Raw genomic sequence first — 20735 nt, forward strand, 5'->3', positions numbered from 1 at the left:
TTTTAGAACCAGACAGAACCTGATTTTAACTCTTGGTCTCACCATTTATTAGCTATGAGACCTTGAACAAGTAATTTGATCTTCAGTTTCTCATCTGTGAAAGGAAGTAAAAATACCTGCCTCTTGGGACTATTATGAAAAATAAATGAGATTGTGGAATATAGCTCCAATTGTGCTTAGAGGGAAATTTGTGGCTTTAAAAGTTAAGAAAGTCTGAAAATTAATGAAGCCAAAGAAAGTAGAAAGAAGGAAATAATAAAGAGAAAAAATCAAGGAAACAGAAACAGATACTCAATAGACAGTAAAAATGAATGAATGAATGAATGCTAAAAGTTGCTTCTTTGAAAAAGAATAAAAATCTGTAAACCTCTGATGAGTCTGGTCAGGAAAAGGCACAATAAGCCAGTGTCAGGAATGAGCATTTTTATAGACCCTTCAGTCTTTAAAATGAATCTAAGAGAATAATATGAACACTTTTATGCCAATACATTTTAGGAAAATGAAATGGACTCCCTAGAAAAGTGCAGCTTTCCAAAATCACACAAAGAAATAGAAAATACATGAATAGTCCTTTACCTGTTAAAGAATTAGAATCTATAATTAAAACTTCTTACAGAAACCCCAGGCCCAGATGACTGACAAGTTTTGCCAAATATTTAAGAAGAAATAAAGCCAATCTTACACTAACATTCATTTGTGATAAAAGCTTTTAGTAGAATTATAGTAGAAGGAAACTTTCTTATCCGAAAAGTAGCATTTCTAAAAGTCCCATAGCTAACCTTAATGGTGAAATGTTGAAAGCTTCGTCTTTGAGATCGGGAAGGGTTTCTACATTTTATTGGAAGTCCTCTCCAGGGCAGTAAGGCAAGAAAAAGAAAAGCCATACAAATTGGAAAGGAAGAAAATCAGTTGCTCTACATATTAACAATAAGCAGCTAAAATGAAAATATTTTAAAGATACCATTTATAACATCAAAAGTATTAAATACTGCAGGGCACAGTGGTGTGTGCCTGTAGTCCCAGCTACGCAGTAGGCTGAGGCAGGAGGATGACTTGAGGCCAAGAGTTCAGGGCTTTAGTGAGCTATGATCACGCCTATGAATAGCCACTGCACTCCAGCCTGAGCAACAGAGAGACCCTGTGTCTTAAAAAAAAAAAAAAAAAGTTAAATACTGAGTAATACACTAACAAAAGGTATGTAAGAACTCTATACAAAAGACTGTAAATTAGTTTTGAGAGAAATTAAAGAAGGCCTGAATAAATGGAGTATATACCACAGATTAGGAGACTCAGTGTTGTAAAGTTGTCAGTTCTCTCAGAGTGATCAAAATCCCAGCAGAGTGGGCTGGTTGGTGGAAGTGAACAGACAGATTTTAAGATGTGTATGGTGATGTAAAAGGCCAAGGATAGGCAAGCCACCCTGGAAGAATGAAGTGGAGGATTCCTCTGCTAGATACCAACAATTCTTATAAAGGTGCAGTGATTAAGACCTGGTGGTGTTGGCACAGCACAGAGGCTAGAATAGAGAGCCTAGATAAAGATCCACACGTCTACGGACGAAGTGGCTCTGCGGAAGAGTGCGGGAAAGGAAGGCTTTTTCAGCAAATGGTGCTGGACCAACTCAACATCCACATGAAGAGATGAAACCTGACTTGCATGTCACATCACGGGCAAACATCATTTCTGGGTGTGAAAAGTAAAAACCAAAAAAAAAACCTCACTCATTTAAAAGATAATAAGGGTGAATGAATGTCTTCATGACCTCAGCAAGAGGAAAGACTTCTTAAACAGGACATAAAAACACTAACTATAATAGAAAATTTTGATGAATTACACTATATTAAAATTAAGAATATCTATGCAACAAATGACCCCATGAAGGAATAAAAAGATAGGGCACGGCCAGGGGATGGTGTACACTTGTAGTCCCAGCTGCTTGGGAGGTTTGCTGGAGCCCAGGAGTTCAAGGCCAGCTGGGCAACATAGTAAGACTCACGCTCTCTTTCTTTAAAAACAAAACAAACTCACAGAGCAGCAGCAAGTATAATTTACACCAAGTGTCAACAAGGGAAACAGATTAAAACCAGGGTGAGTTAACTACTCATACCCACTTAAAAGGCCAAGATCAGCAGACTACCCATGAGAACAGGACGTTAGCATCATTCAGGATGGCACAGGACACAGCAGCACATGTAGTGTTTCACGTATGTTCTAGATATTAGCGCAGCACTGAGGTGGTTATGGTCAGTGGTTAAGAGCACAGCTGCTGTCAACCTGCCTTTATTCAGCTCTCAACTCCTGCACTTGGGCAAGCTCCTTACCCTTTCTGTGCCTCAGTTTCCCCACTTTAACAAGGTGCATGATGATAACCGCTAACCCATAGGATTGTCATTGGGATTAAAGGAAGCGCACACATGTGTGGCATGGAGCGCAGTGTTTGGCCAGTGAGGTCCGACTGGCCGCCTCATCACTGAGGAAGGGAGGGCTGACGGCAAGGTCGCAGGGGTGGGTGACAGCCTCAGAAAGAGTGCTTATCTCAGTAGCAAAAATAATGAGAAAATAAAAGTCAAATCCAACTCCAGTCACCGACATTTCTCACCACCTTTGGGTGGCTTGCTGGGTGGTAATTTTCAGAGCAATGACTGCCACTTTAAGGATGTCAGATGAATGCCAAATGACTTTCATTCATCATTGCTAATCCTCCTGCAGTCTGTGAGGAAGATCTCCTCCTCTTCTGATGGCCAGGCTGACTCTTGAGAGAGCTGCTGCTGCGTCCTGCACACTGGTGACATTGGAGGTCACGGGAGTACCTGAGATCATTGCTGGGAGGTGTGGAAAAAGCCGCAAGGACAGACCACAGGGTGTGCAGGTGGTGGGGAGAAGGGGCTTGTCATGGCAGAGAGTGGGGAGCCAGGAGAGACAAATACGCTGGGTTGGTGCAGGGCACTCTGGGAGAGACGGGGCGGTAGGACAGGCCCCTGCTGCTGACATCCGGGAGCAGAGGCAGGAAAGAAGAGGGCTTAGGAGTTGCTAGTTGAGAGTGCAGGCCCCAGAGGTTGATGTGGCTCTGTGAACACCAGAGATGAGTTCCCAGGTCGACCAATGCCATAACATCAGTTAGGTTTTCTCTGTGGTGCAGATCCTTGTCCCCCAGGTCCTCCGTTCTGTCCACGTTCCTTGTGACTGTCGGGTGGAGCTGAAGGAAGTAGAGAGGACACTTGGGGCCAAGGGTGTGGGCTGAGGGCAGCGCTCCATCGAGAGAGGCCCTGCCACAGGCTGTGACCTGGGGTCCTGGGGCCTTCCTACCATCTTGTGTAACCTTCACTGAAACCTGGTAAAGCACAGCACAGGAACTGGCGCTCAGAGAAATGGCGTGGCTTTCCCACAGTCACCCAGCTAGTCAGTGGGAGAGCTGGGATTCGAACCTGAGCTTTCCAGTTTCAAAGCCTGTGATTTCCCACTATCCTAGGCTTTCCCAGTGGGCACTTTCATTGTGTTACCTCGCTGACTCTGGCACAAGACCTGCAATGCTTCCCCTCACTGTCTCTGTCTATTTGGGTTTATTATGCCTTGCCTCTGTGTCCCCTGTAGGGCTTTGCATGTCCTTGCCGGTTTCTGACTGCACCGTTCAGTGAGACCCTGTGTAAGATCCACTTAGAGGGTTCAGAAAGAAAATGTAGTTAATTCTGAATTATTACAACTCAGAAATGAGGTGGTAGTACGGAACTCCCAAAAGTCATTTACATTGGGTCTTAAATGCCTTGTACAATTTTACAAAGAGAGATTTGTCTTCCTACTTTTGTTTTACTTAAATTAATAAAGACATTCATACATAATCTTGGAGAATGTCTAAATTGGGAGGTGAAAAATTTGTGGGAGGAGCTGGTTGAGCATGAAAATGAAGTCTAGTGCCCCCGGGTAGTTGAGCTGATGTCGTTACACATTGAGCTGTGGCCACATAGGATGCTGGTGGGGTGTGCTTGGCCCTTGTTGAACGTGAAGGCATCTCATAGTGATGATTTGGGGATGTCACAGTCACTGAGCACAGTGCTATGGTGAAATCTCAGCCCTGCACAGAGGGAAAGTGATCAAGTGTGGGTCCTTACCCCAGCTCTCCACTATGTGACTTGCCCTTCCCCTCACTGGGTGTTCCTTGTTCCCACGGGTCAGCTGAGAGCATGTGTCCTTTCTGAGGCCCTGGCAGCTCTAGAGAGTATCTTGGTTTTGGTATCTACACAGTGAGTCTGGCTCTTGCTCCTAAAAGTTGAGCATTGTGCCGAGCCTGTCCTTGGCTCCTGGCACGGAGTGGGCTCTTAATAAATCTTTTGCAGAACCGATCTTCCATTAGTGTCTAAACCACGGCTTCATCCAGGCAGAACCTGAGTGCCTCTGCCTGAGCAGCTCGGGTGTCAAGCGGCTTCTCAGTCCAGACAGGGGCTGTTCCTCCCTGCAGCTGCTCCCAGGGCTGGCCAGGCAGCCCAGCTGGCAGTGTGATTGGGACTCACATGAGCCAAAAGCCCTGGTACTCCCCGAGAAGCCTGGAGCAGAGACCAGCTGCTCTGGGTAGAAGGCTTTCTGCTGCTGCATACATGGCCTGGGGCCACTCCTGGAGGGCCCTGGATAGTGGCTTAGGATTCCACAGCATAGGACATGCTGTTGAGAGGTGGCACCTGGGCCCAGGCTAGATGGCCTGTCCAGCCTCTGTGATATCCTAGCGAGCCAGGGGACTGTGGAGCGGAGTCCGAGCCAATGTGCGGGTCCTCGCTGGGGTTCTCCCTGTAAGAGCCTGCTGTTAGGACAGCACTTGTGTCACAACCAAGCAACTGTCTCTTCCTGTCAGGAGTGTCTCTGGAATGCTTGGCTTTGAAGTACCGTAATCTCTTCTGTTCTTTGTACCTATTGCCGCACAATGGTGTGTTTACCTTCGGAAGCTCTGCAATCCACCAGATTAAACCCCTTTAATTAGCAATTAGATTTTAGGTTATAGGACATCTGATTTATTTAAATTTGAGATGGTTTTCGGAAAACATCTCAGCGTAATGGAGAGAATATTACCTTAGCAAACAGGTAGAGTTGGTGTCAAATGCTAGTCCCTACCATCCACTGTTGGACGGCCAGGGACTAATACATTACCTCTCTGACCATCAGTTTTCTCTTCTGTAAGATAGAGATAAAAGTAATGGTAATTACTATATAATAGTAATGGCAACAATAATAAATACATTATTATTTAATATTTACTGTGTCCGCAGCACTTAGTATGGACCACGTATTGTTCTAAACCCTCGTATGTAGCCCTTGTATGTACTCTCACAGCAATTCTGTGATGTAGGTTCCATTATTGTCTCTCTTTTAAAGATAAAGCAATTGAGGCACAGAGAGGGTAGGTAACTTGCCCACTGTTGCCCAGCTAGTAAGTAATGGATCCGGGATCCAAGCCTAGGCAGTCCGACTCTGGAGCCTGTGTTCCTTACTGTGATTCTAGCTTGTCTCACAGAGAACCGTGAGGATTAGTGTGAAAGCATGTGGAACAGTACCTAGAACAAAGTCTGCCTCTTGTAGGTGCTCAAAAAGCGTTGGCCGTTCTGTTCTACCCCTTCCCGTTGCTACGCTGAGGCTTTGGACTCCTGACTGTGGTAGTTGGGCAACTCTGGAGCCACTGACTGTATGATCTGAACACAGGGTGAGGTAGAGAAAGGTGGAGTCACCTTTTCACTAAGAAGTCAGAGGGTTTCATCTGGGCTGTGGACGGGTCATTCTAGCAAAGCGATTTATGCTTATGAACATAGTGGGGGTCCTTCAGCTTCTTCCCTCTAGCAGGAGAAATAATTACCCCTTTACCCTTGCCTGGAATCACGTGTCTGTTACTCAGACATGATTGATTTAGCTTGTTTGCTTTTATTCTCTCCACCTGAGCCACACCTGGGCAGCGTCAGAGTAAAGTGGTCTGAATTCAGGGCTTCAGTGGCTGAGATGAGTTGGTCAGGATGGTGGTGGGGGAGTGGGAACAGAGCCCAGCACAGGGGATCATGGTGGGAACTCTGGGGAGCGGGGTTGGGTATCGAAGGTGGGATTACTTCCGCTCATGTTTTATCCCAGACACCAGCCCTGCCGATGGGTAGGGACGCCTGGGCCGGGCGAGCCCGAAGACGCTGGACTTTGCCTGCTTTTGCATGCTGGCCCCACATGTTCTCTGCCCCTGCTCCAGAGGATGAGGAAGATCATTTAGTAAGATTATCAATCTGTTGATCTAAGAATGCAAACTGTTCTTCAGAAAGTTCTTTGAACTTTTCAGTAAGATGTGGAGGTTTACTTGTTAGTGTGAGAGATGTACACATACACACACGTACAATGGTTAGAGTTTATTGACTCTCTCTCACCTCAAGGAAACATTTTAGACAGCATTAAAGGATCAATGGAAATGGGAAGTTATGAAATAGAGATGACTTGCTTTTTGACCTTGGGAATTTATAATAAAAACCACATGATGTGTGTTTTTCTTTCGTAGGTTTATCTACGGATTTTGAGCATCCGAAGTTGAATCCCTGAATCTAAGCATTCCCTGCTGCTCCCTCACCCTTTGAAGAAATGTCTGTCACGTATGATGATTCCGTTGGAGTAGAAGTGTCCAGCGATAGCTTCTGGGAGGTGATGCTCACGCTTTCTTCTTGCAGACTGCAGTGACCGCCCATGGTGCCCGGCAGGGCTTTCTGTTATTTTGGGGGAATAGGAGGATGAGGTGAACATTCTCCAAAACCAGCCAGGCATTTGCAGTCAGATCCAGACGGCAGCAGGAGAGATGTGGATGCTCGTTTTCAGCCAGTTCAGGTTTGCCGTGGCCACCAGTGAAGGCAGTGAACCTACCTTGCTAGAAAACGGAAGAGTTTGGTCCTTAAAGAGGTTGGGGCTGTTTATGAAAGGTCTTGGTGATTTGTCCATTCTCAGATCTTCCTTTTTGTGTTCAGCCGTGTGACTGGGAATGACATATGGTAATTACTGGGCTTAGCCTGCAAGGCACCTTACTTTTGAGTTTTGTATAGTAACACAGATGGCTGTGATGTGAGACCTTGCTGGGTGGCATAAGCAAGTGGCCAGAGGGCCAAACAAACTGCCTTCGAGCTTGTCGGGGCATCTGCCTGCCCGTGAGGAACTCCCTTCCTGATTAGGCTATATTGTGGGTTTTTTGGGAGTCATTCTTCCTGAGCCTCACTCACTTACTTCTCCTGCCTGCTAGTTAAAGGAAAGTCAATTTTTTATCAAGTTTTGTCCCCATGGCAAAACGCCTTGCGCTTTCCTGGCAGTTGTGGGCTTTTTGGAAAGAGGCTTTGCAGTTGGAAAGCTCTGGGCTCTGATCCCAGCTGTGTCATTACCAGCCGTGTGAGCTTGGGATGCGCTTAAGTGGTCTGAGCCTCATGGTCTTCCTCTGTATGGGGTGTACCACTGGCTTCCGAGGGAGGCTGCCAGGGCGAGATGGGGACGTAAACATCAGCACCCTCGTGGGTGCTCTCCGGACACAGGAGGCTCTGGCGGTGGAAGAGATGAGAGGGATGCCCTGGTGTTTGCTATGGACTAGCAGGAAGTAGTTTTATCAACCTAAAGGAACTAGGTGTATACTTTTGGCTACAATCAAATACCATCTGATATTACCATCTAATAGAGACAAGTGATCACAAGTGCCCAAGTTTTTAAAAAAGGATGGGCAAGGAGCTCAAAATTCTGTCGACACTTTACTTTCCTCTGTATTGGGCAAAAAGGTCATCCCTGACTTTTAGTTGAATACTTTGTTTCATTAAAAGTATGTATTTATTGAGCACCTACTGTGTGCTAGGCCCTGTGTGGGTATAGCAGGGAATGTGACAGACTGAGTCCCTGCCCTCCAGCGGATATCTGCAGCAGCAGAAGTAAAAGCACAGAGCATGCAGGCACTCTCCACTGCTGCCCCTCGGCTGGTGGCAGCTTTCTTGGGGGGTGTCCAGCTCAAATTCCAGTAGCTAGAGAGACACATCTGCACGGAAAACATTTCAGTTAAGGCAGCAAGAGTGACAGGAACAATGACAGATGTGTTTCCAGCCACTCTGCAGCGGGGGCGCTGCCAGGTGCATCTCACGGTGCCGCAGGAGGGTTGGTGATGAAGGGTTGGTGGTAAAACTAGATGAAGCCGTATCAGCACCAGCAGTTACAAGATGTAGTTTGGAGGTGCCCCTGGGACAAGGCTGGAATTCAGGACCGCCCATCTGCCCCCACCTTCAGGTACAGGTTCATAGGCAGGCAGGTCCCACTCGCTGACCCCTAGAGAGGCTGTGGCCTGAAGCACTTGTGGAGCAGATGGTGGCAGTGCACATCCTGCGCACTCTCGTGCTGCCAGCCTTGAGAAATGCAGTCCTCGTTCTTAACACTGCACCAGAACTATAGATAGAAACCCTTAGAGTCGTGGGGAGCCTTTCTGTTTTGTGACTATAGTGATGTTGCTGGCTGGTTGTAATCAGTCCCTGCCTTGAGCTCGGTGGTGCAGGGAGGATGAAGGTGCTCCGAAGTGAGTGATGGGCCAAGAGAGACAATGGGGACGGGGAAGACATTGCTCTGGAGCCAGGGGGCCTGGGTTTGATTCCTGGCCTCGTCACTTACTATCCGTATATGGCTTTGGGATAGTTACTAATTTTTTTTTTTGCCTCAATTTCGCAATCTATAAAATGGGGCTAATAATGGTATCCACATCCCAGTATTGTGAGGGTTAAAGGGATGAACACATGTAAGTGGTGTAGGGCATCAGGACAGGTCTGGCTGGGGACACTGTCCCTCTGCTGTGGGAGCTGGAGGTAATCACACAGTCTGCAATCTGTTCCTGCAGTGCCTTTGGCAGTGTTGTTTTAATTACCCACTTGGTGGCAGAAACTGCTAGGAAATTTTAATAGCTAAATATAGTGCTATTGCAGAAGTCTTTAGCTGCTTGTTAAAAAAAATTGAGCTGAACATTGTCATTGTATACAGTGAGCATATATTAACTCAAGCAGCTTTAACAAATTCAGTCATTGACTTAAGCTCCTGTGCTCCCTGTTAAATTCTCAGCTACAGTAATGTCAGTAGATAAGACCATCTCCTTTGCCCAAAGAATGCTCAGGCGGGCTCTGCTCAGCTTGTGATGCTGCCCCTGAGATCGTTCTTCAGCTTATGTCTACTCATGGTGCCCTCCTCCTCCTCCTCTTACCTCCCCCCTCATGTTCATTGACTGGAGGAGTGATTGCTCAGCAAGCTGGCCCTGCTTACATCTGAGAGACTCAGGGGCACTCTGCCAGCTGCTTGTCTCTCCCGGTGGCTGGCAAGTTCCTCTTTCACATGGAAGGCAACTTTTCCCAAAGAAAGCCTTGTTTGTGATATCAAGGTGGAAAAGTCTTTTGTGTTTAATTTTACTCCTTTTCTCCAAAAGGTACTAACTGGCATAGGTCATTCCAGAACCATCTACTGCATACTGGCTGTGTGCCTGCATGGGAGGGACATGGCCCTGCCCTCCAGGAGCCTTTAGCTGTGACATTTGGAGGGAAAAGACAGAAGTTAAGCAGGTCATTGTGCTAGGTGCTGTAGGATTTGCTGGAGAATGTGAGGGAAGTGGGGTTCCTGGGGGGCAGGAAAGGTGGCGTGGGAGACGAGGGGCCGTGGTGCTTGCTATGAAATAACCTACTCAGTTTCCTAGGCCTAAAACATGGCATTGCAAATTCCTCCTTCCCAGGACGGTTCAAGAATTATAGAGAACATCTGGCCGGGTGTGGTGACTCATACCTGTAGTCCTAGCACTCTGGGAGGCCAAGGCAGGAGGATCGGAAGGATTGCTTGAGCTCAGGAGTTCGAGACCAGCCTGAGAAAGAGCAAGACCCTGTCTCTACTATAAGTAGAAAGAAATTAGCCAAACAACTAAAAATAGAAAAAATTGGCCGGGCACGGTGGTACATGCCTGTAGTCCCAGCTACCCCGGAGGCTGAGGCAGGAGGATCGCTTGAACCCAGGAGTTTGAGGTTGCTGTGAGCCAGGCTGACACCACAGTGCTCTAGCCTAGGCAAGAGAATGAGACTCTGTCTCAAAAAATAAATAAATAAGAAAAAGAATTATAGAGAACATCTTCAAAGAGGCTAAAATTGTGTGTGGCACCTTTTCTCTTTTTTGGCAGAAACTCTATCCTACCCTGATGTTACACACAACATACAGACATGCTGCATTCTTTGGCAAATACTGCATAATCTTTTTTTAAGTGTTCTTATCCTTATTTTTAGGAGAGCTGCATTTCTGACAGAATTTGGCCATTGGGATTTCTGAACAGCCTGCCATGGCCCACTCTTCAGAGAGCTCTATACCCACCTTTTTTAGGAATGAGTTGTACTCTTGTGAATTTCTTCTAAGCCAGTGAGGAAATACAGTTTTCCTGAGATCCTGCTCCTCTTTCGGATTTGCCCTCCCCCTGAGCTATAGTGGACATTTCCCTTATGGTTCAAATAGTGAGACTTTGTCGTCCTGGAGGGTGGGTCAGAGCCCCAGACATTTGGACTGCCTTCACTGTGGCCTGGTGTGGCTGACTCTGAACCTCATGACTCTTCAGAATTATGGTTTCTGAAATGGTGGTTTTTACAGTTCAGAATAAACAAGCTGAGCAGTGGTTGGATGGTTATGAAAACAGGCAGAAGTCAACATTAGGCGTTGGCTTTAACACTGAGATTAGAGCAGAAAACAGTCTTTGCTGCCTAGTCTCTGCCCCATAATGGAGTTTCTTCTAATAGCGGTTATGGGTTTTCACAAAGCCATCCTTTATCTTCCTTGGTCATTCAGCCTGTACGTGTTGAGAACCTGCTATGTGCCAGGCCTGAGCCTGGGGCTAGGACACAGAGGTGAATGTGACAAGGACAGTCCCGACCTCATGGAGCTCACAGTCCAACAGCAGCACTGAGTTACATGAGTAAGCGGAGTTTCCCTTTGACAGCTTTCAGCACTCCTGCTGTGCCCATCCTCTGCTGCTGTCCCACAGCTTGGCAGGAGCAGGGCAGCCCTGCTCGGCTAGTGTCGTCAGTGCCTAGCACCACGAGGGGCACATGGCAGGGACTTACATAATTGAAACGAGTGGGTGATGGACGGTTGAGTAGAAATGACTGAGGGTCTCACAGGAGCTCTCCTGCTGGTGGGCCCAACATGTCCTCTAAAGGTACCTGAGTTCCAGTAGTTGTGCAGAACCAGGCTGGTTCCAGTGGGCAGGTGCTGGGCCCACAGATGGCTCGCTGTGTGCAGGGTGGACGTGGCAGGGTAGACCGTAGGTCTTCCCATGCATTTGGGAAGGCTGCTGCAGGCCATAGAATTTGTCATTTTGTTTTCAGCTCATGCCCTTAATGTACACTGTCTGAGCATTGTCTTCAGCCTGTGTACTCACTCATTCCTGTTGCCAGGGAAAATCAAGTTATACTGCTAGTGGGGGAAGGGAAAGCAGAATTCGGGTACATCTCAGAGGCTGGGCTTAGCAAGGGGTAACAGCCTGCTACTGTTCTGTGATGGGCTGCCCAGTGCCAGGAGCTCGCATGCTAGTGCAGTGAGTGTGCTGACATCCAGAGTGTGTCTTGTCCATGGGGGTCACAGGCACCTGTGTGGCAGGGCCGGGATCCCAATGACTCCCGAGCCCAAGTGATCTCTGCAGTGTCGACTTTGTCTACGCACTCTGCTTCGGCAGCTACATGCATGAGCATTGTACACACGGAGACAGGAAAAGGTGGAGAGTTTCTTTGTGTCCATGCAGGCCTGACTCCTTCTGTCTAAATGCCATCGTTCTAATGCCAGGTAAAGTCATTCAGTTTTTGCCTTGGGAGAATTTAACACCCCAGCGTTTTGTGCTTCCAGGAAGCTTTTCCTCTGAAGATAAAATTTTATTTTCTCATTTGATTTCAGTGATGTCAGGGTAACTTGTTTAAGCTGTTTGAGAGACATATTTTCCCTTTCTACTTGGTAACAAATCTAATTATATACTTAGCAGGAGGGGTCTATAGAGCTCAATTTAGGTAGGGGCTTAGTTCTGTGGAGACATTTTGGGCAAGCGTCTGTTTGCACTGGGGGTGGTGGGGCTGGAGCTAAAGTGCCCAGATGCAGAGCTGGGGGGACAGAAGGTTGGGATGCAGGGTGGGGTGGGGGGCTAGGGTAGAGGTGCCGGGGGTGTGAAAGTACCAGCGTAGGGAAGGCAGGGGAGAGGAGGAGACTTGGGCTTTCCTGGAGTAACTGCTACTCCAGCTTTTTCCCGGCTGGCGAGTTCCCCATGAGGTCATCTGGCTTTGTACCTTAGCCGTTGACCCAATTTCAGGTATCTCTCACACTGTCCCTGCCTCCATTCACCATCAATCGGGGTGTGTCTGAGGGTTTCAGCCAGCTCTTACTTAGACGGGGAAGGTGATCTTGCCATCCCAGGTGGAGGCTCTTGTAGCAGAGCAGCGCCCGCGTTCATCAGGTGCCTCCCTGGGGCATGGGACAGTAAAAGCCGCAGCCAGGACCAAGCTCCTGCTGTTTGCTGGGCACTTGGCTGAAGGGTGAGCGAGACCCAGAGCTCCAGGGCGGGTCTTGTGGGCGAGGGCGCACAGGGTGGCAGATGCTGTGTGTGTGAGCACTATGTAGGGTGTTTTGGGGCCTTCCCTGATGCCCGCATGATGTGTGCAACTCGCACCAAGAGCGCAGAGTGTGGTGAACCTAGCCGATGGCCTCAAAGAGGCGGTTAGTTAAAAAATGCAAAAATAATCTCTGTATTATTTGTGTGTTCTGCCTTTGTAGTTAGGTTCTGAAAATTGCAGTTTCTGGGTTTCCATTTCATCCATTTTTTTATTTTGTCATTTCGAACAAGTCAATTAAAGATTGATAATTCAATAGATCTGAAGGTTGTTGAAATCTGGGGTAGCTTTTAAAATATCAAATAGCAAGGGGTGCCTTTGCCAGGGTAGGGAGCCTCATTTTCTTCACCCTCCTACCTGATGAACACCAGTTCCAGGAACAGAGGATGCGGCCCGTGTTGGGAGCAAGAACTGAAAACCGGGAGTTGGGATAGGAGTGAGGACCCAGTAAAACACAGGACTAGTGCTGGTCAGAGTTGAGCTGGAAGCTCACAGACCAGACTCAGGATAATTTGGAAACTGAGGCTGTTGCTAAAACAATAGCAGCAGCAGGCCCAGGCAAGGCATGTCAACCTCTAAACCTCACAGGGCCCTGCAGGGTAAATAGCATCGCTCTGTTTTGTGGATGGGGAGCCCCAGGGAGGTTAGGTTAGTCTGGGGGGGTGGTTCAGGGGAACATCATGTTGGAGCCCCCAGACCCTTTGTTTGAGGGCAGGGGCACATGGGGAGCCTAGGTGGTGGGTGAGCTGGAAGGAAGGTGGGGACCAGGAGAAGGGGAACCCTGTAGGAATGAGGATGTGGAGGGTACAGTCTGGCATTGGAAAGCAAGGCACAGACTTGGGGCTTCCCAAAGACACCTCTTGCTCTTTGGTCTTTTCAAGAAGACCTCAACAGATTTTATAACCTAAGATCAACAGTCACCCCTTTGACAAAGAAGATTCAGTGTAGGGGTTGGGATAGATTGTTAGAAAGTTGCCTGGAGCTCTCCCCATGGGCAACCTCCTGCCAAGGGAATGTGGGTGAGAGGTAGTGATGCTGCAGTCATGTTCCGGGGAGAGGGGATGGTCCTCGAGCCCTCCCAGCCTGCCTGGGACACGGATAGGCTTAGGGATAAGCTAACTCAGGCCTGTATTTCTCTGGAAGCTTTATAGGCTGCTGTTTGTGCTCGTACTGCTCTTTCTCCTGAAAGAGAAAGAAGCGCTGGGAGCGGCTCATTTGCCCTCATGGAGTAACTACCTGAGGATGCACTGGCAGTTGACTCTCTGTAGCTATCGTGGGGAAAGCTCATGTGACTCACTGGAATCAGAACTTGATAAATAAAGGATCATAGGTAACTTCATTGTTTGTGCCTCTGAGCAACTTCTCAGTCCCCTCCTCTCCACGTGGAATGGAAATCTCAGCTCCCAACACCATCTGGGCTCCAAGAAGATATTATGGGGTGCTCTCTCTGTGCCTAACATCAAGGGTGGAGACAAAGCCGTGATCATTGCCCTCAAAACTCACTGTTAACACATTTTGGTGTGTGACAGCCGATGTCCACACAAAGTACCAAGGGAGAAATGAGCCGTGGTGGGAGGTTGACAGAGGAGTGGCAGAGCATACCGCTCTGTGTGGGCCTCACGACACCCGCCGCAAGCCTTTAGAAAGCGGCCTTGCCTCAGAGTTCCCTTAAGCTCTCGCCCCAGACGTCACTTCCTCTAGGCAGCCCTGACTGCCAGAGTATTCTCAGAATTTGTCACTGTCTGCAGTTGTGTTATTTTTCTGGCCATAAGTTCCGTGAGGGAAGGGCCCGTGACAGTTTGTTCACCACTGTATCCCTGGCGCCTCACACAGTCCTTGGCACACGGTAGATATTCATTAAATGTTTGTGAATGGCAAGAGTGTGTTGCCAGACCCTCAAAAATTAAAAGTTATGAATGCTTCAGTGGGTAGCCCGCCAGCCGGTGGCATTGACAGATTGGAAACTGTTCCCTCTGTACCCGGGAGGAGAGGGTCCAAGGGTAAGCCAGCTGTGCCAAGCTGACCAACAGAAGGAAAAGCTCCTGGTGGTGTCCCTCCAGGCAAGTCCGTCGGTCAAGGTCAAATGCTTTGTGCGAAGCTGACAAAGTATGCCAAGAAGCTCCAGCATCTTCTTCAATTATGTTTCTTCGGTTAGAAATCCTGGAATTGTGAAGGCCTTTGGAGATCATCTCCCCCTTCTCTCAGGATGAAGAAATGGCCAGCGAAAGGTCAGGTCTTGTTAAGTGGTGGCCTGGCAGGCTGACAGCACAGCTAGTTGGGAAGAAACCCACCGTATCCCAGTGCAGTTGGCCCTCACAAGATTAGTTCTGACTGCCTTCAGCTGAAAATGGCAAGAGTGCCATTTAGAGAGGTGCTTATCTAAGGTCACATGTTCTGGGGCAGAGCCGGCTCTGTGCTGCTCCCCTGGTGGAAGCAGGTGGAGGAGGAAGGCCTCGTTAGAGAGGGCTGGGAAATCCGATGGATTTGAACAAGATATCAAAGCTTACTTAGTCCATCCTGTTGCCATCCGCAGGACTGTGTTTAAGCAATCCCCAAAGAGTTGTCTCTCGTCTGTCTTCAAGACGACAGAGAATGTGCCGGAGCCTTTTGGCATACTTTATCAGATTTGAATAAAACATTTGACTGTGATTTCACCGGCTTTCATGGAGGGACTCCACTAGGAGCTTTTCCTTCTGTTGGTCAGCTTGGCACAGCTGGCTCGCCCTTGAACCTTTCCAGGCTGCAGAGGAAGCAGTTGTGGTGCTTGGGCCCTCAGGGGGCCACAGGTTAAAGGGCATGACCATTCCGAGGGTGAGATCAAGGTCGTGTTTGGAAAGTAGTCCTGGTAATTTACAAGTTTGAGGCTCCTGGGATGAGCCTCACTGGCATAGGACGGAGACAGGAGCGGCTTGTGCACTGCAGCCATGAGCCGCTGTGCTGCAGCCCAGTGGCCGGATGAGAGCGCACACCACCTGCCATCGGCCCGCTAAGCCCCGGCTCCCCACCTGCTCTCATCTCAGCCCGAGGGAGGGCCTGTCTCTTGCTGGCTGCATGATCGTGAATGACTGTACCTCTTCAAACCTCAGTTTCCTTTTCTGTAAAACAGGGACACTAATAGTACTACTGGCCAGGATTGTCATAGGATTAAGTGAGGTGACACATGTAAACCTGTCAGTACGCTGCCTGGCAAAGCACAGACATAGCCTATTGTGATGCTGCTGCTGATGAAAAGCACTCAGTGTGTGGTGCTTGTTGCCAAGAGGCTACGGTCCCCCTGGGGGAAGTAAGGCTGACATGCTCGAGCCAATTTTGAGACGAGCTGACTGAGAGGGATGGGGACAGTGTTTGGAAGGGCCAGCGTGGCCCCCAGCTGGACCAGCCAGGAGCAGCCATCCATGGGGCCTTGGTCTCTCCTGTCTGCGAGTGCAGGTGATGCGGGAGACATGGGTGCTGCAGCGTGGTGCTCCGGAGGGCCAGATGGTGTCAGGGAAGGCTCCGACGGAAAAAGGAGCCTGGGTCACGGCAGGTAGGGTGGGGACTCACTCGTCAATGCCCATCCTTTTCTCCTTTCCTCTACCTGCAGTTGATACCTAGGCCCTTGTTGCAGCTTTCATTGGCATCTGTTCTTGTGACCTTTGTATCCCTACTTCATGTGCATGCATTTTATTTTTTTATTTTTTGAGACAGAGTCTTGCTCTGTTGCCCGGGCTAGAGTGCTGTGGAATCAGGCTAACTCACAGCAACCTCAAACTCCTGGGCTCAAGCAATCCTTCTGCCTCAGCCTCCCAAGTAGCTGGGACTACAGGCATGCGCCACCATGCCCGGCTAATTTTTTTCTATGTGTATATATATTTTTAGTTGTCCAGATCATTTCTTTCTATTTTTTTAGTAGAAACAGGGTCTCGCTCTTGCTCAGGCTGGTCTCGAACTCCTGACCTTGAGTGATCCACCCACCTCGGCCTCCCAGAGTGCTAGGATTACAGGTGTGAGCCACCGTGCCCAGCCCACGCATTTTAAATACATATGTTTTTAAAATGTGTTTCTGTTCAGGGTGCAGTGTGCCTACCTTGTCCTGCACATCCTTCCTACCTCTGTGTTGCTCCGCTCCGGGACCCAAGGGGGCACTTCTGTGGGGACCTAAGTCTGGAGTGAAATGGCTGGGTTGTTGGGTGGCACTTGCACGTTTAATGACTTAATTACTGCCTGGTTGTTCGCAGAGGCCTGCCCAGTCTGCTGCTCCACCAGGTACGGACAGGAAAGGGTGTCTGCCCACCTCTGCCCACATTTGGCTTCTCCTGCTGTCCAGTGGTTGCCCATCTGTAGGGGAAAGAGCTACCTTGTTGTTCTCGGACACATCCCTCTAGTACCCACAAGCGGGAGTCTCTCTGAGAGGCTGTTAGTGTCCTGTGCTTCTGCTCTGCTCTGAAAGTGCTTGTTCATGTCCTTTGACCATCCTGTAGCTGGGCAGGTCTGTTTGATGTTGTGTAGATTTCCTGGGGTATTACAGATTTTAGTCACTGTCAATTTAAGACACAGCTTATTTGCAGTCTGTTAACTGTCCATGTCAGTTTCTAAACAGAAATCCTAATTTTTGATGTAGTAAAATTTGTGTGTATATCCTTATAGCTTTTACTTTTGAAATTTTGTTTAAGGATCCCTACTCTAAGTCACAAAGGTATTCCTCTACATTTTCTTCTAGTGACTTTGTGGTTTTACCTCTCACATTTTTAATTAATTAATTTATTTAGGAATGAATGACAGGGTCTCACTCTGTCACCCAGGCTAGAGTGCAGCGGTGGGATCATAGCTCATTGTGACCTCAAACTACTGGGCTCAAGCCTCCAGAGTAGCTAGGACTCGCCCCCTCAGCCTCCTAAGTAGCTAGGACTATAGGTATGCGCTACACCCAGTTAATTTTTTAATTTTTTTGTAGAGACAGGGTTTCCCTATGTTGCGCAGGCTGGTCTGAAACTCCTGGCCTCAAGCATTCCTCCTGCCTCAGTCTCCCAAAGTTCTTCAATTACAGGCATAAGCCACCATGCCTGGCCCACCCCTCACATTTTCGTTGAGTTCCTGTGTGCAGTAGACCCCCATGGAAAGCAGTGGAGAAAGAGCAGTGGATTAGAAAATGATGTCATCCTGTGTCCGCCCAGGCCTGGCACGTGGGAAGTGGAGCTGGCTGGGGGCAGAGGCAGTGGTGCCCCACGGCCTGGCTGTAGGCGGAGGGGCTGGCTAGGAGAGGGCAAGGTGGTCTGGGGCACAGATCACTCTCTGCATGAGCACTGCCGCTCCCTGGCTCTGTTGGGCATCGAGTCAGCATTGAGACAGCCAGAACCTCGCTGGGGTTCCTGGGGGTGTCCAGAGTCCATTGGGATCCCTTGTGGTGCTGAGATCTGCCGTGGCAGGAACGGCTAGAGCTCCCTTGGTGCCTCAGGGCCAAGGCAGCATGGGGTGAGAGAGCCTGATGGTTGGAGTGGTCTTGCCTTGTTCTATTCTCACTTGGGCCACTGGTTTCACCCTGGGACTTTGGCTATAATTGGGTAATTTATCTATGAGACGGTCCTGATGGTCACCAACCAAAGAGGAGGGTAATAAGAATGAAATGGAAAGTCTACGTAAAGGGACCCATGTGTGGCCTCTGTAGGCCCCTGACCTGCTAGCCCGCTGTTAACAATAGGTAGGGGTCACTGAGCATGCACCGGGGCCCGGCTCTGGCGCTGGGAGCCGATGCGTGGAGGCTGCAAGTCTGTGTTCACGTTACCTCTCACCCACCCGGGGATCCCAGCGATCTCACTGGCCTGCTTCCAAACCCCCAGCTTTCCCATTGCCTTTGGCCACTGTGTTCCACTGAAAGGAGTTGGCCAGAAAAGTAGGCTGTAAAGTCAGAGAAGCTGACATTCTCCTGTGTCCTTGTGAAAGGCACTTCCAGACTGTTGATGCTTAGATGCCTGCAGGGTGAGCAAGGAACTGGTGTGACCTGTCTGAACAGTCCTTCCTGGCAGCCCTGCATTATAAACCCCAGCCCAACCGCTGTCTCTTCTGATTCTGCAGGTGTTTCTACACAGGGATGGTTGCAGCTCCAGCCCCACTTGTGCTAGCTGACTTTAAAACCAAGGCTTGTCTGATGCTGGGTTCTCAGGGCCTGGGCTGAGGAAGGCCCGAGGAGTGATTAGAAGCCTGGCAGGCAGAGGCATGTGGCCAGAAGGAAGGCGGGCAGCTAGGGGAGCTGGAGGGGGAGGAGTGGATTCCCTGGCGGCAGAGCTTGATTGGGAGGAGTGTGGCCCCAGGGAAGGAGGAGAGTTTCCTCAGGAGGACACTAGAAAGGAGTTGGTTCTGCTCTTTCGAGAGCCTAGTGGGCACAGCCTGGAGAAGGTGAGGGTGCCATATGCAGGGAAGGCTGCCTGCCTGCCTGGGAGGTGCCCGGAAGCTGGGGATCTCATTACCTCTGTTGCCCCATCTGCCGCTGGGAGGACAGAGCACTCCGTTTCCTGGCTGGCTGTGCTGTCTCTGTTGCTGCTGCTGTGTCTCAGGTGACCCCTTTCATGTCTTCCTTCTCCAGGAGCTCCCCCCAGCCTCCTGAACCCCATCAGTCCCCGAGCATGGCACCCTTCAGGACAAAGGCCCAGCCCTCATGGTTTCTCCCCACCTGACCCCCATCTCCAGCATCCCAAATTCTGAGTTCCATTCCTAGGGGACTTCTCACAGTGCCCCAAGGTGGCCATACTGGCATGCCTTCTTCCTTTTATCAATGCTGTTGCCTCTGCCTAGAGTTATTTCCCTCACCTCACCTTCAATCTGGCAGCCTCCTACCTGTCCTTGGAAATTCCCATTGGATGTTGCCTCCAGGATGCTCTCCCCACCCCCTTCCTCCTAGTGCCCAGTCCCAGCCAGCGCCCTGTGCCAAAGCTCCAAGCCCCTCCACTGGGCAGTCGCTTAGGGGAAAGGTGGGGTATCCTTCCCTGCACCTGCACCAGGCACATGTATGTTGAGCACTTGTCCTTAGTATCCTAGTATCTGAGTGGGGTAAGCCTGAATTCAGAGGAAATTAGGAATACAGTAGCTTTAGACCTACTTCAAACATGGGTATTTTGTGAGTAAATCAATTGATAGGTTTGGAAGAAAGCTTGTTTATTTTCAACTACTCATAAAGTTATCTGCCATTTGGCCATCTCAAAACAAGCTAGTGTTTTGAAAAACTGGAGAGAGCTTTTTAATTACAAAATGGATAGAGCAGAAATAGTTAACTAGATACGTCCTGGTTTTAGTGTATGATCGATTTGTCAAATATTTAAAAATTAATTTTCTTGCATTTTAAAAATCAGTCGTACCTCAGTTTTTTTTTTGTTTGTTTTTTATTTCAGCATATTATGGGGGCACAGATGATTAGGTTACATATGATGCCCTTGCCCACCTCCACCCCAGTACCTCAGTTTTTTAAAAATGTATAAAAAAAGAACAAATTTTACTAAAAAAGACATGCAGATGGCACATGGGTACAAGAAAAGATTCTCAGTATCATTAGACTTTAGGGAAATGTAAATTAAAATCACCATGAGATACTGCTACACGCTAAACAGAATGGCTAAGATTTTAAAAAACTAACACTACTAAGTGCTGGAGAATGTAGAACAGTCGGAACTCTGGTACATTGCTGATGGGAATGCAAAGTTATACAGCCACTTTGGGTAATAGTTTGGCAGTTTCGTGAAACATACATGGGCCATACAGCAATTCCACTCCTAGAAATTTACCTAAGAGACATGAAAACATGTCCACACACAGACTGTAGATGAATGTTTATAGCATCTTTATTTATAATAACCCCAAACTGAAAACAACCCAAATGTCCTTCAGTAGGATGAATGGCTAAACAAATGGTGGTGTATCCATACAATAGAACACCACTTAGCAATAAAAAAGAATGAGCTGCTAACATAGGCAGCAACATGCATCAGTGTAATGACAGAAGCCAGGCTACATCCTGGGCGTCCTGGAAAAGGGGCACAGATCATGGCAGTGGTCACTGGGGCCCGTGGGGAGGGCTGGACCGCAGGGGGAGAGCCAAGAGAACTCGCGGGGAGATGGAAATGTTCCGTGGCTTGAGATGGAAGTGGCTAG

General features: G+C 48.7%; 1 protein-coding gene across 3 annotated transcripts in view; it reads left to right on the top strand.

Moving 5' to 3' along the window:
• Positions 1-20735, top strand: part of PACSIN2 (protein kinase C and casein kinase substrate in neurons 2) — a 101288-nt gene that overhangs the window by 54577 nt on the left and 25976 nt on the right. For all 3 annotated transcript variants that reach the window (XM_012638104.1, XM_012638103.1, XM_012638106.1), the window contains exon 2: positions 6509-6648. In XM_012638104.1, the coding sequence (XP_012493558.1) occupies positions 6589-6648 (60 nt within the window). In that variant the 5' untranslated portion in view covers positions 6509-6588. The remainder of the gene's footprint in view (positions 1-6508; positions 6649-20735) is intronic.

Source organism: Propithecus coquereli, unplaced genomic scaffold (assembly GCF_000956105.1).
Source record: "Propithecus coquereli isolate 6110/MARCELLA unplaced genomic scaffold, Pcoq_1.0 Scaffold126, whole genome shotgun sequence".
Taxonomy (NCBI): Eukaryota; Metazoa; Chordata; class Mammalia; order Primates; family Indriidae; genus Propithecus; species Propithecus coquereli.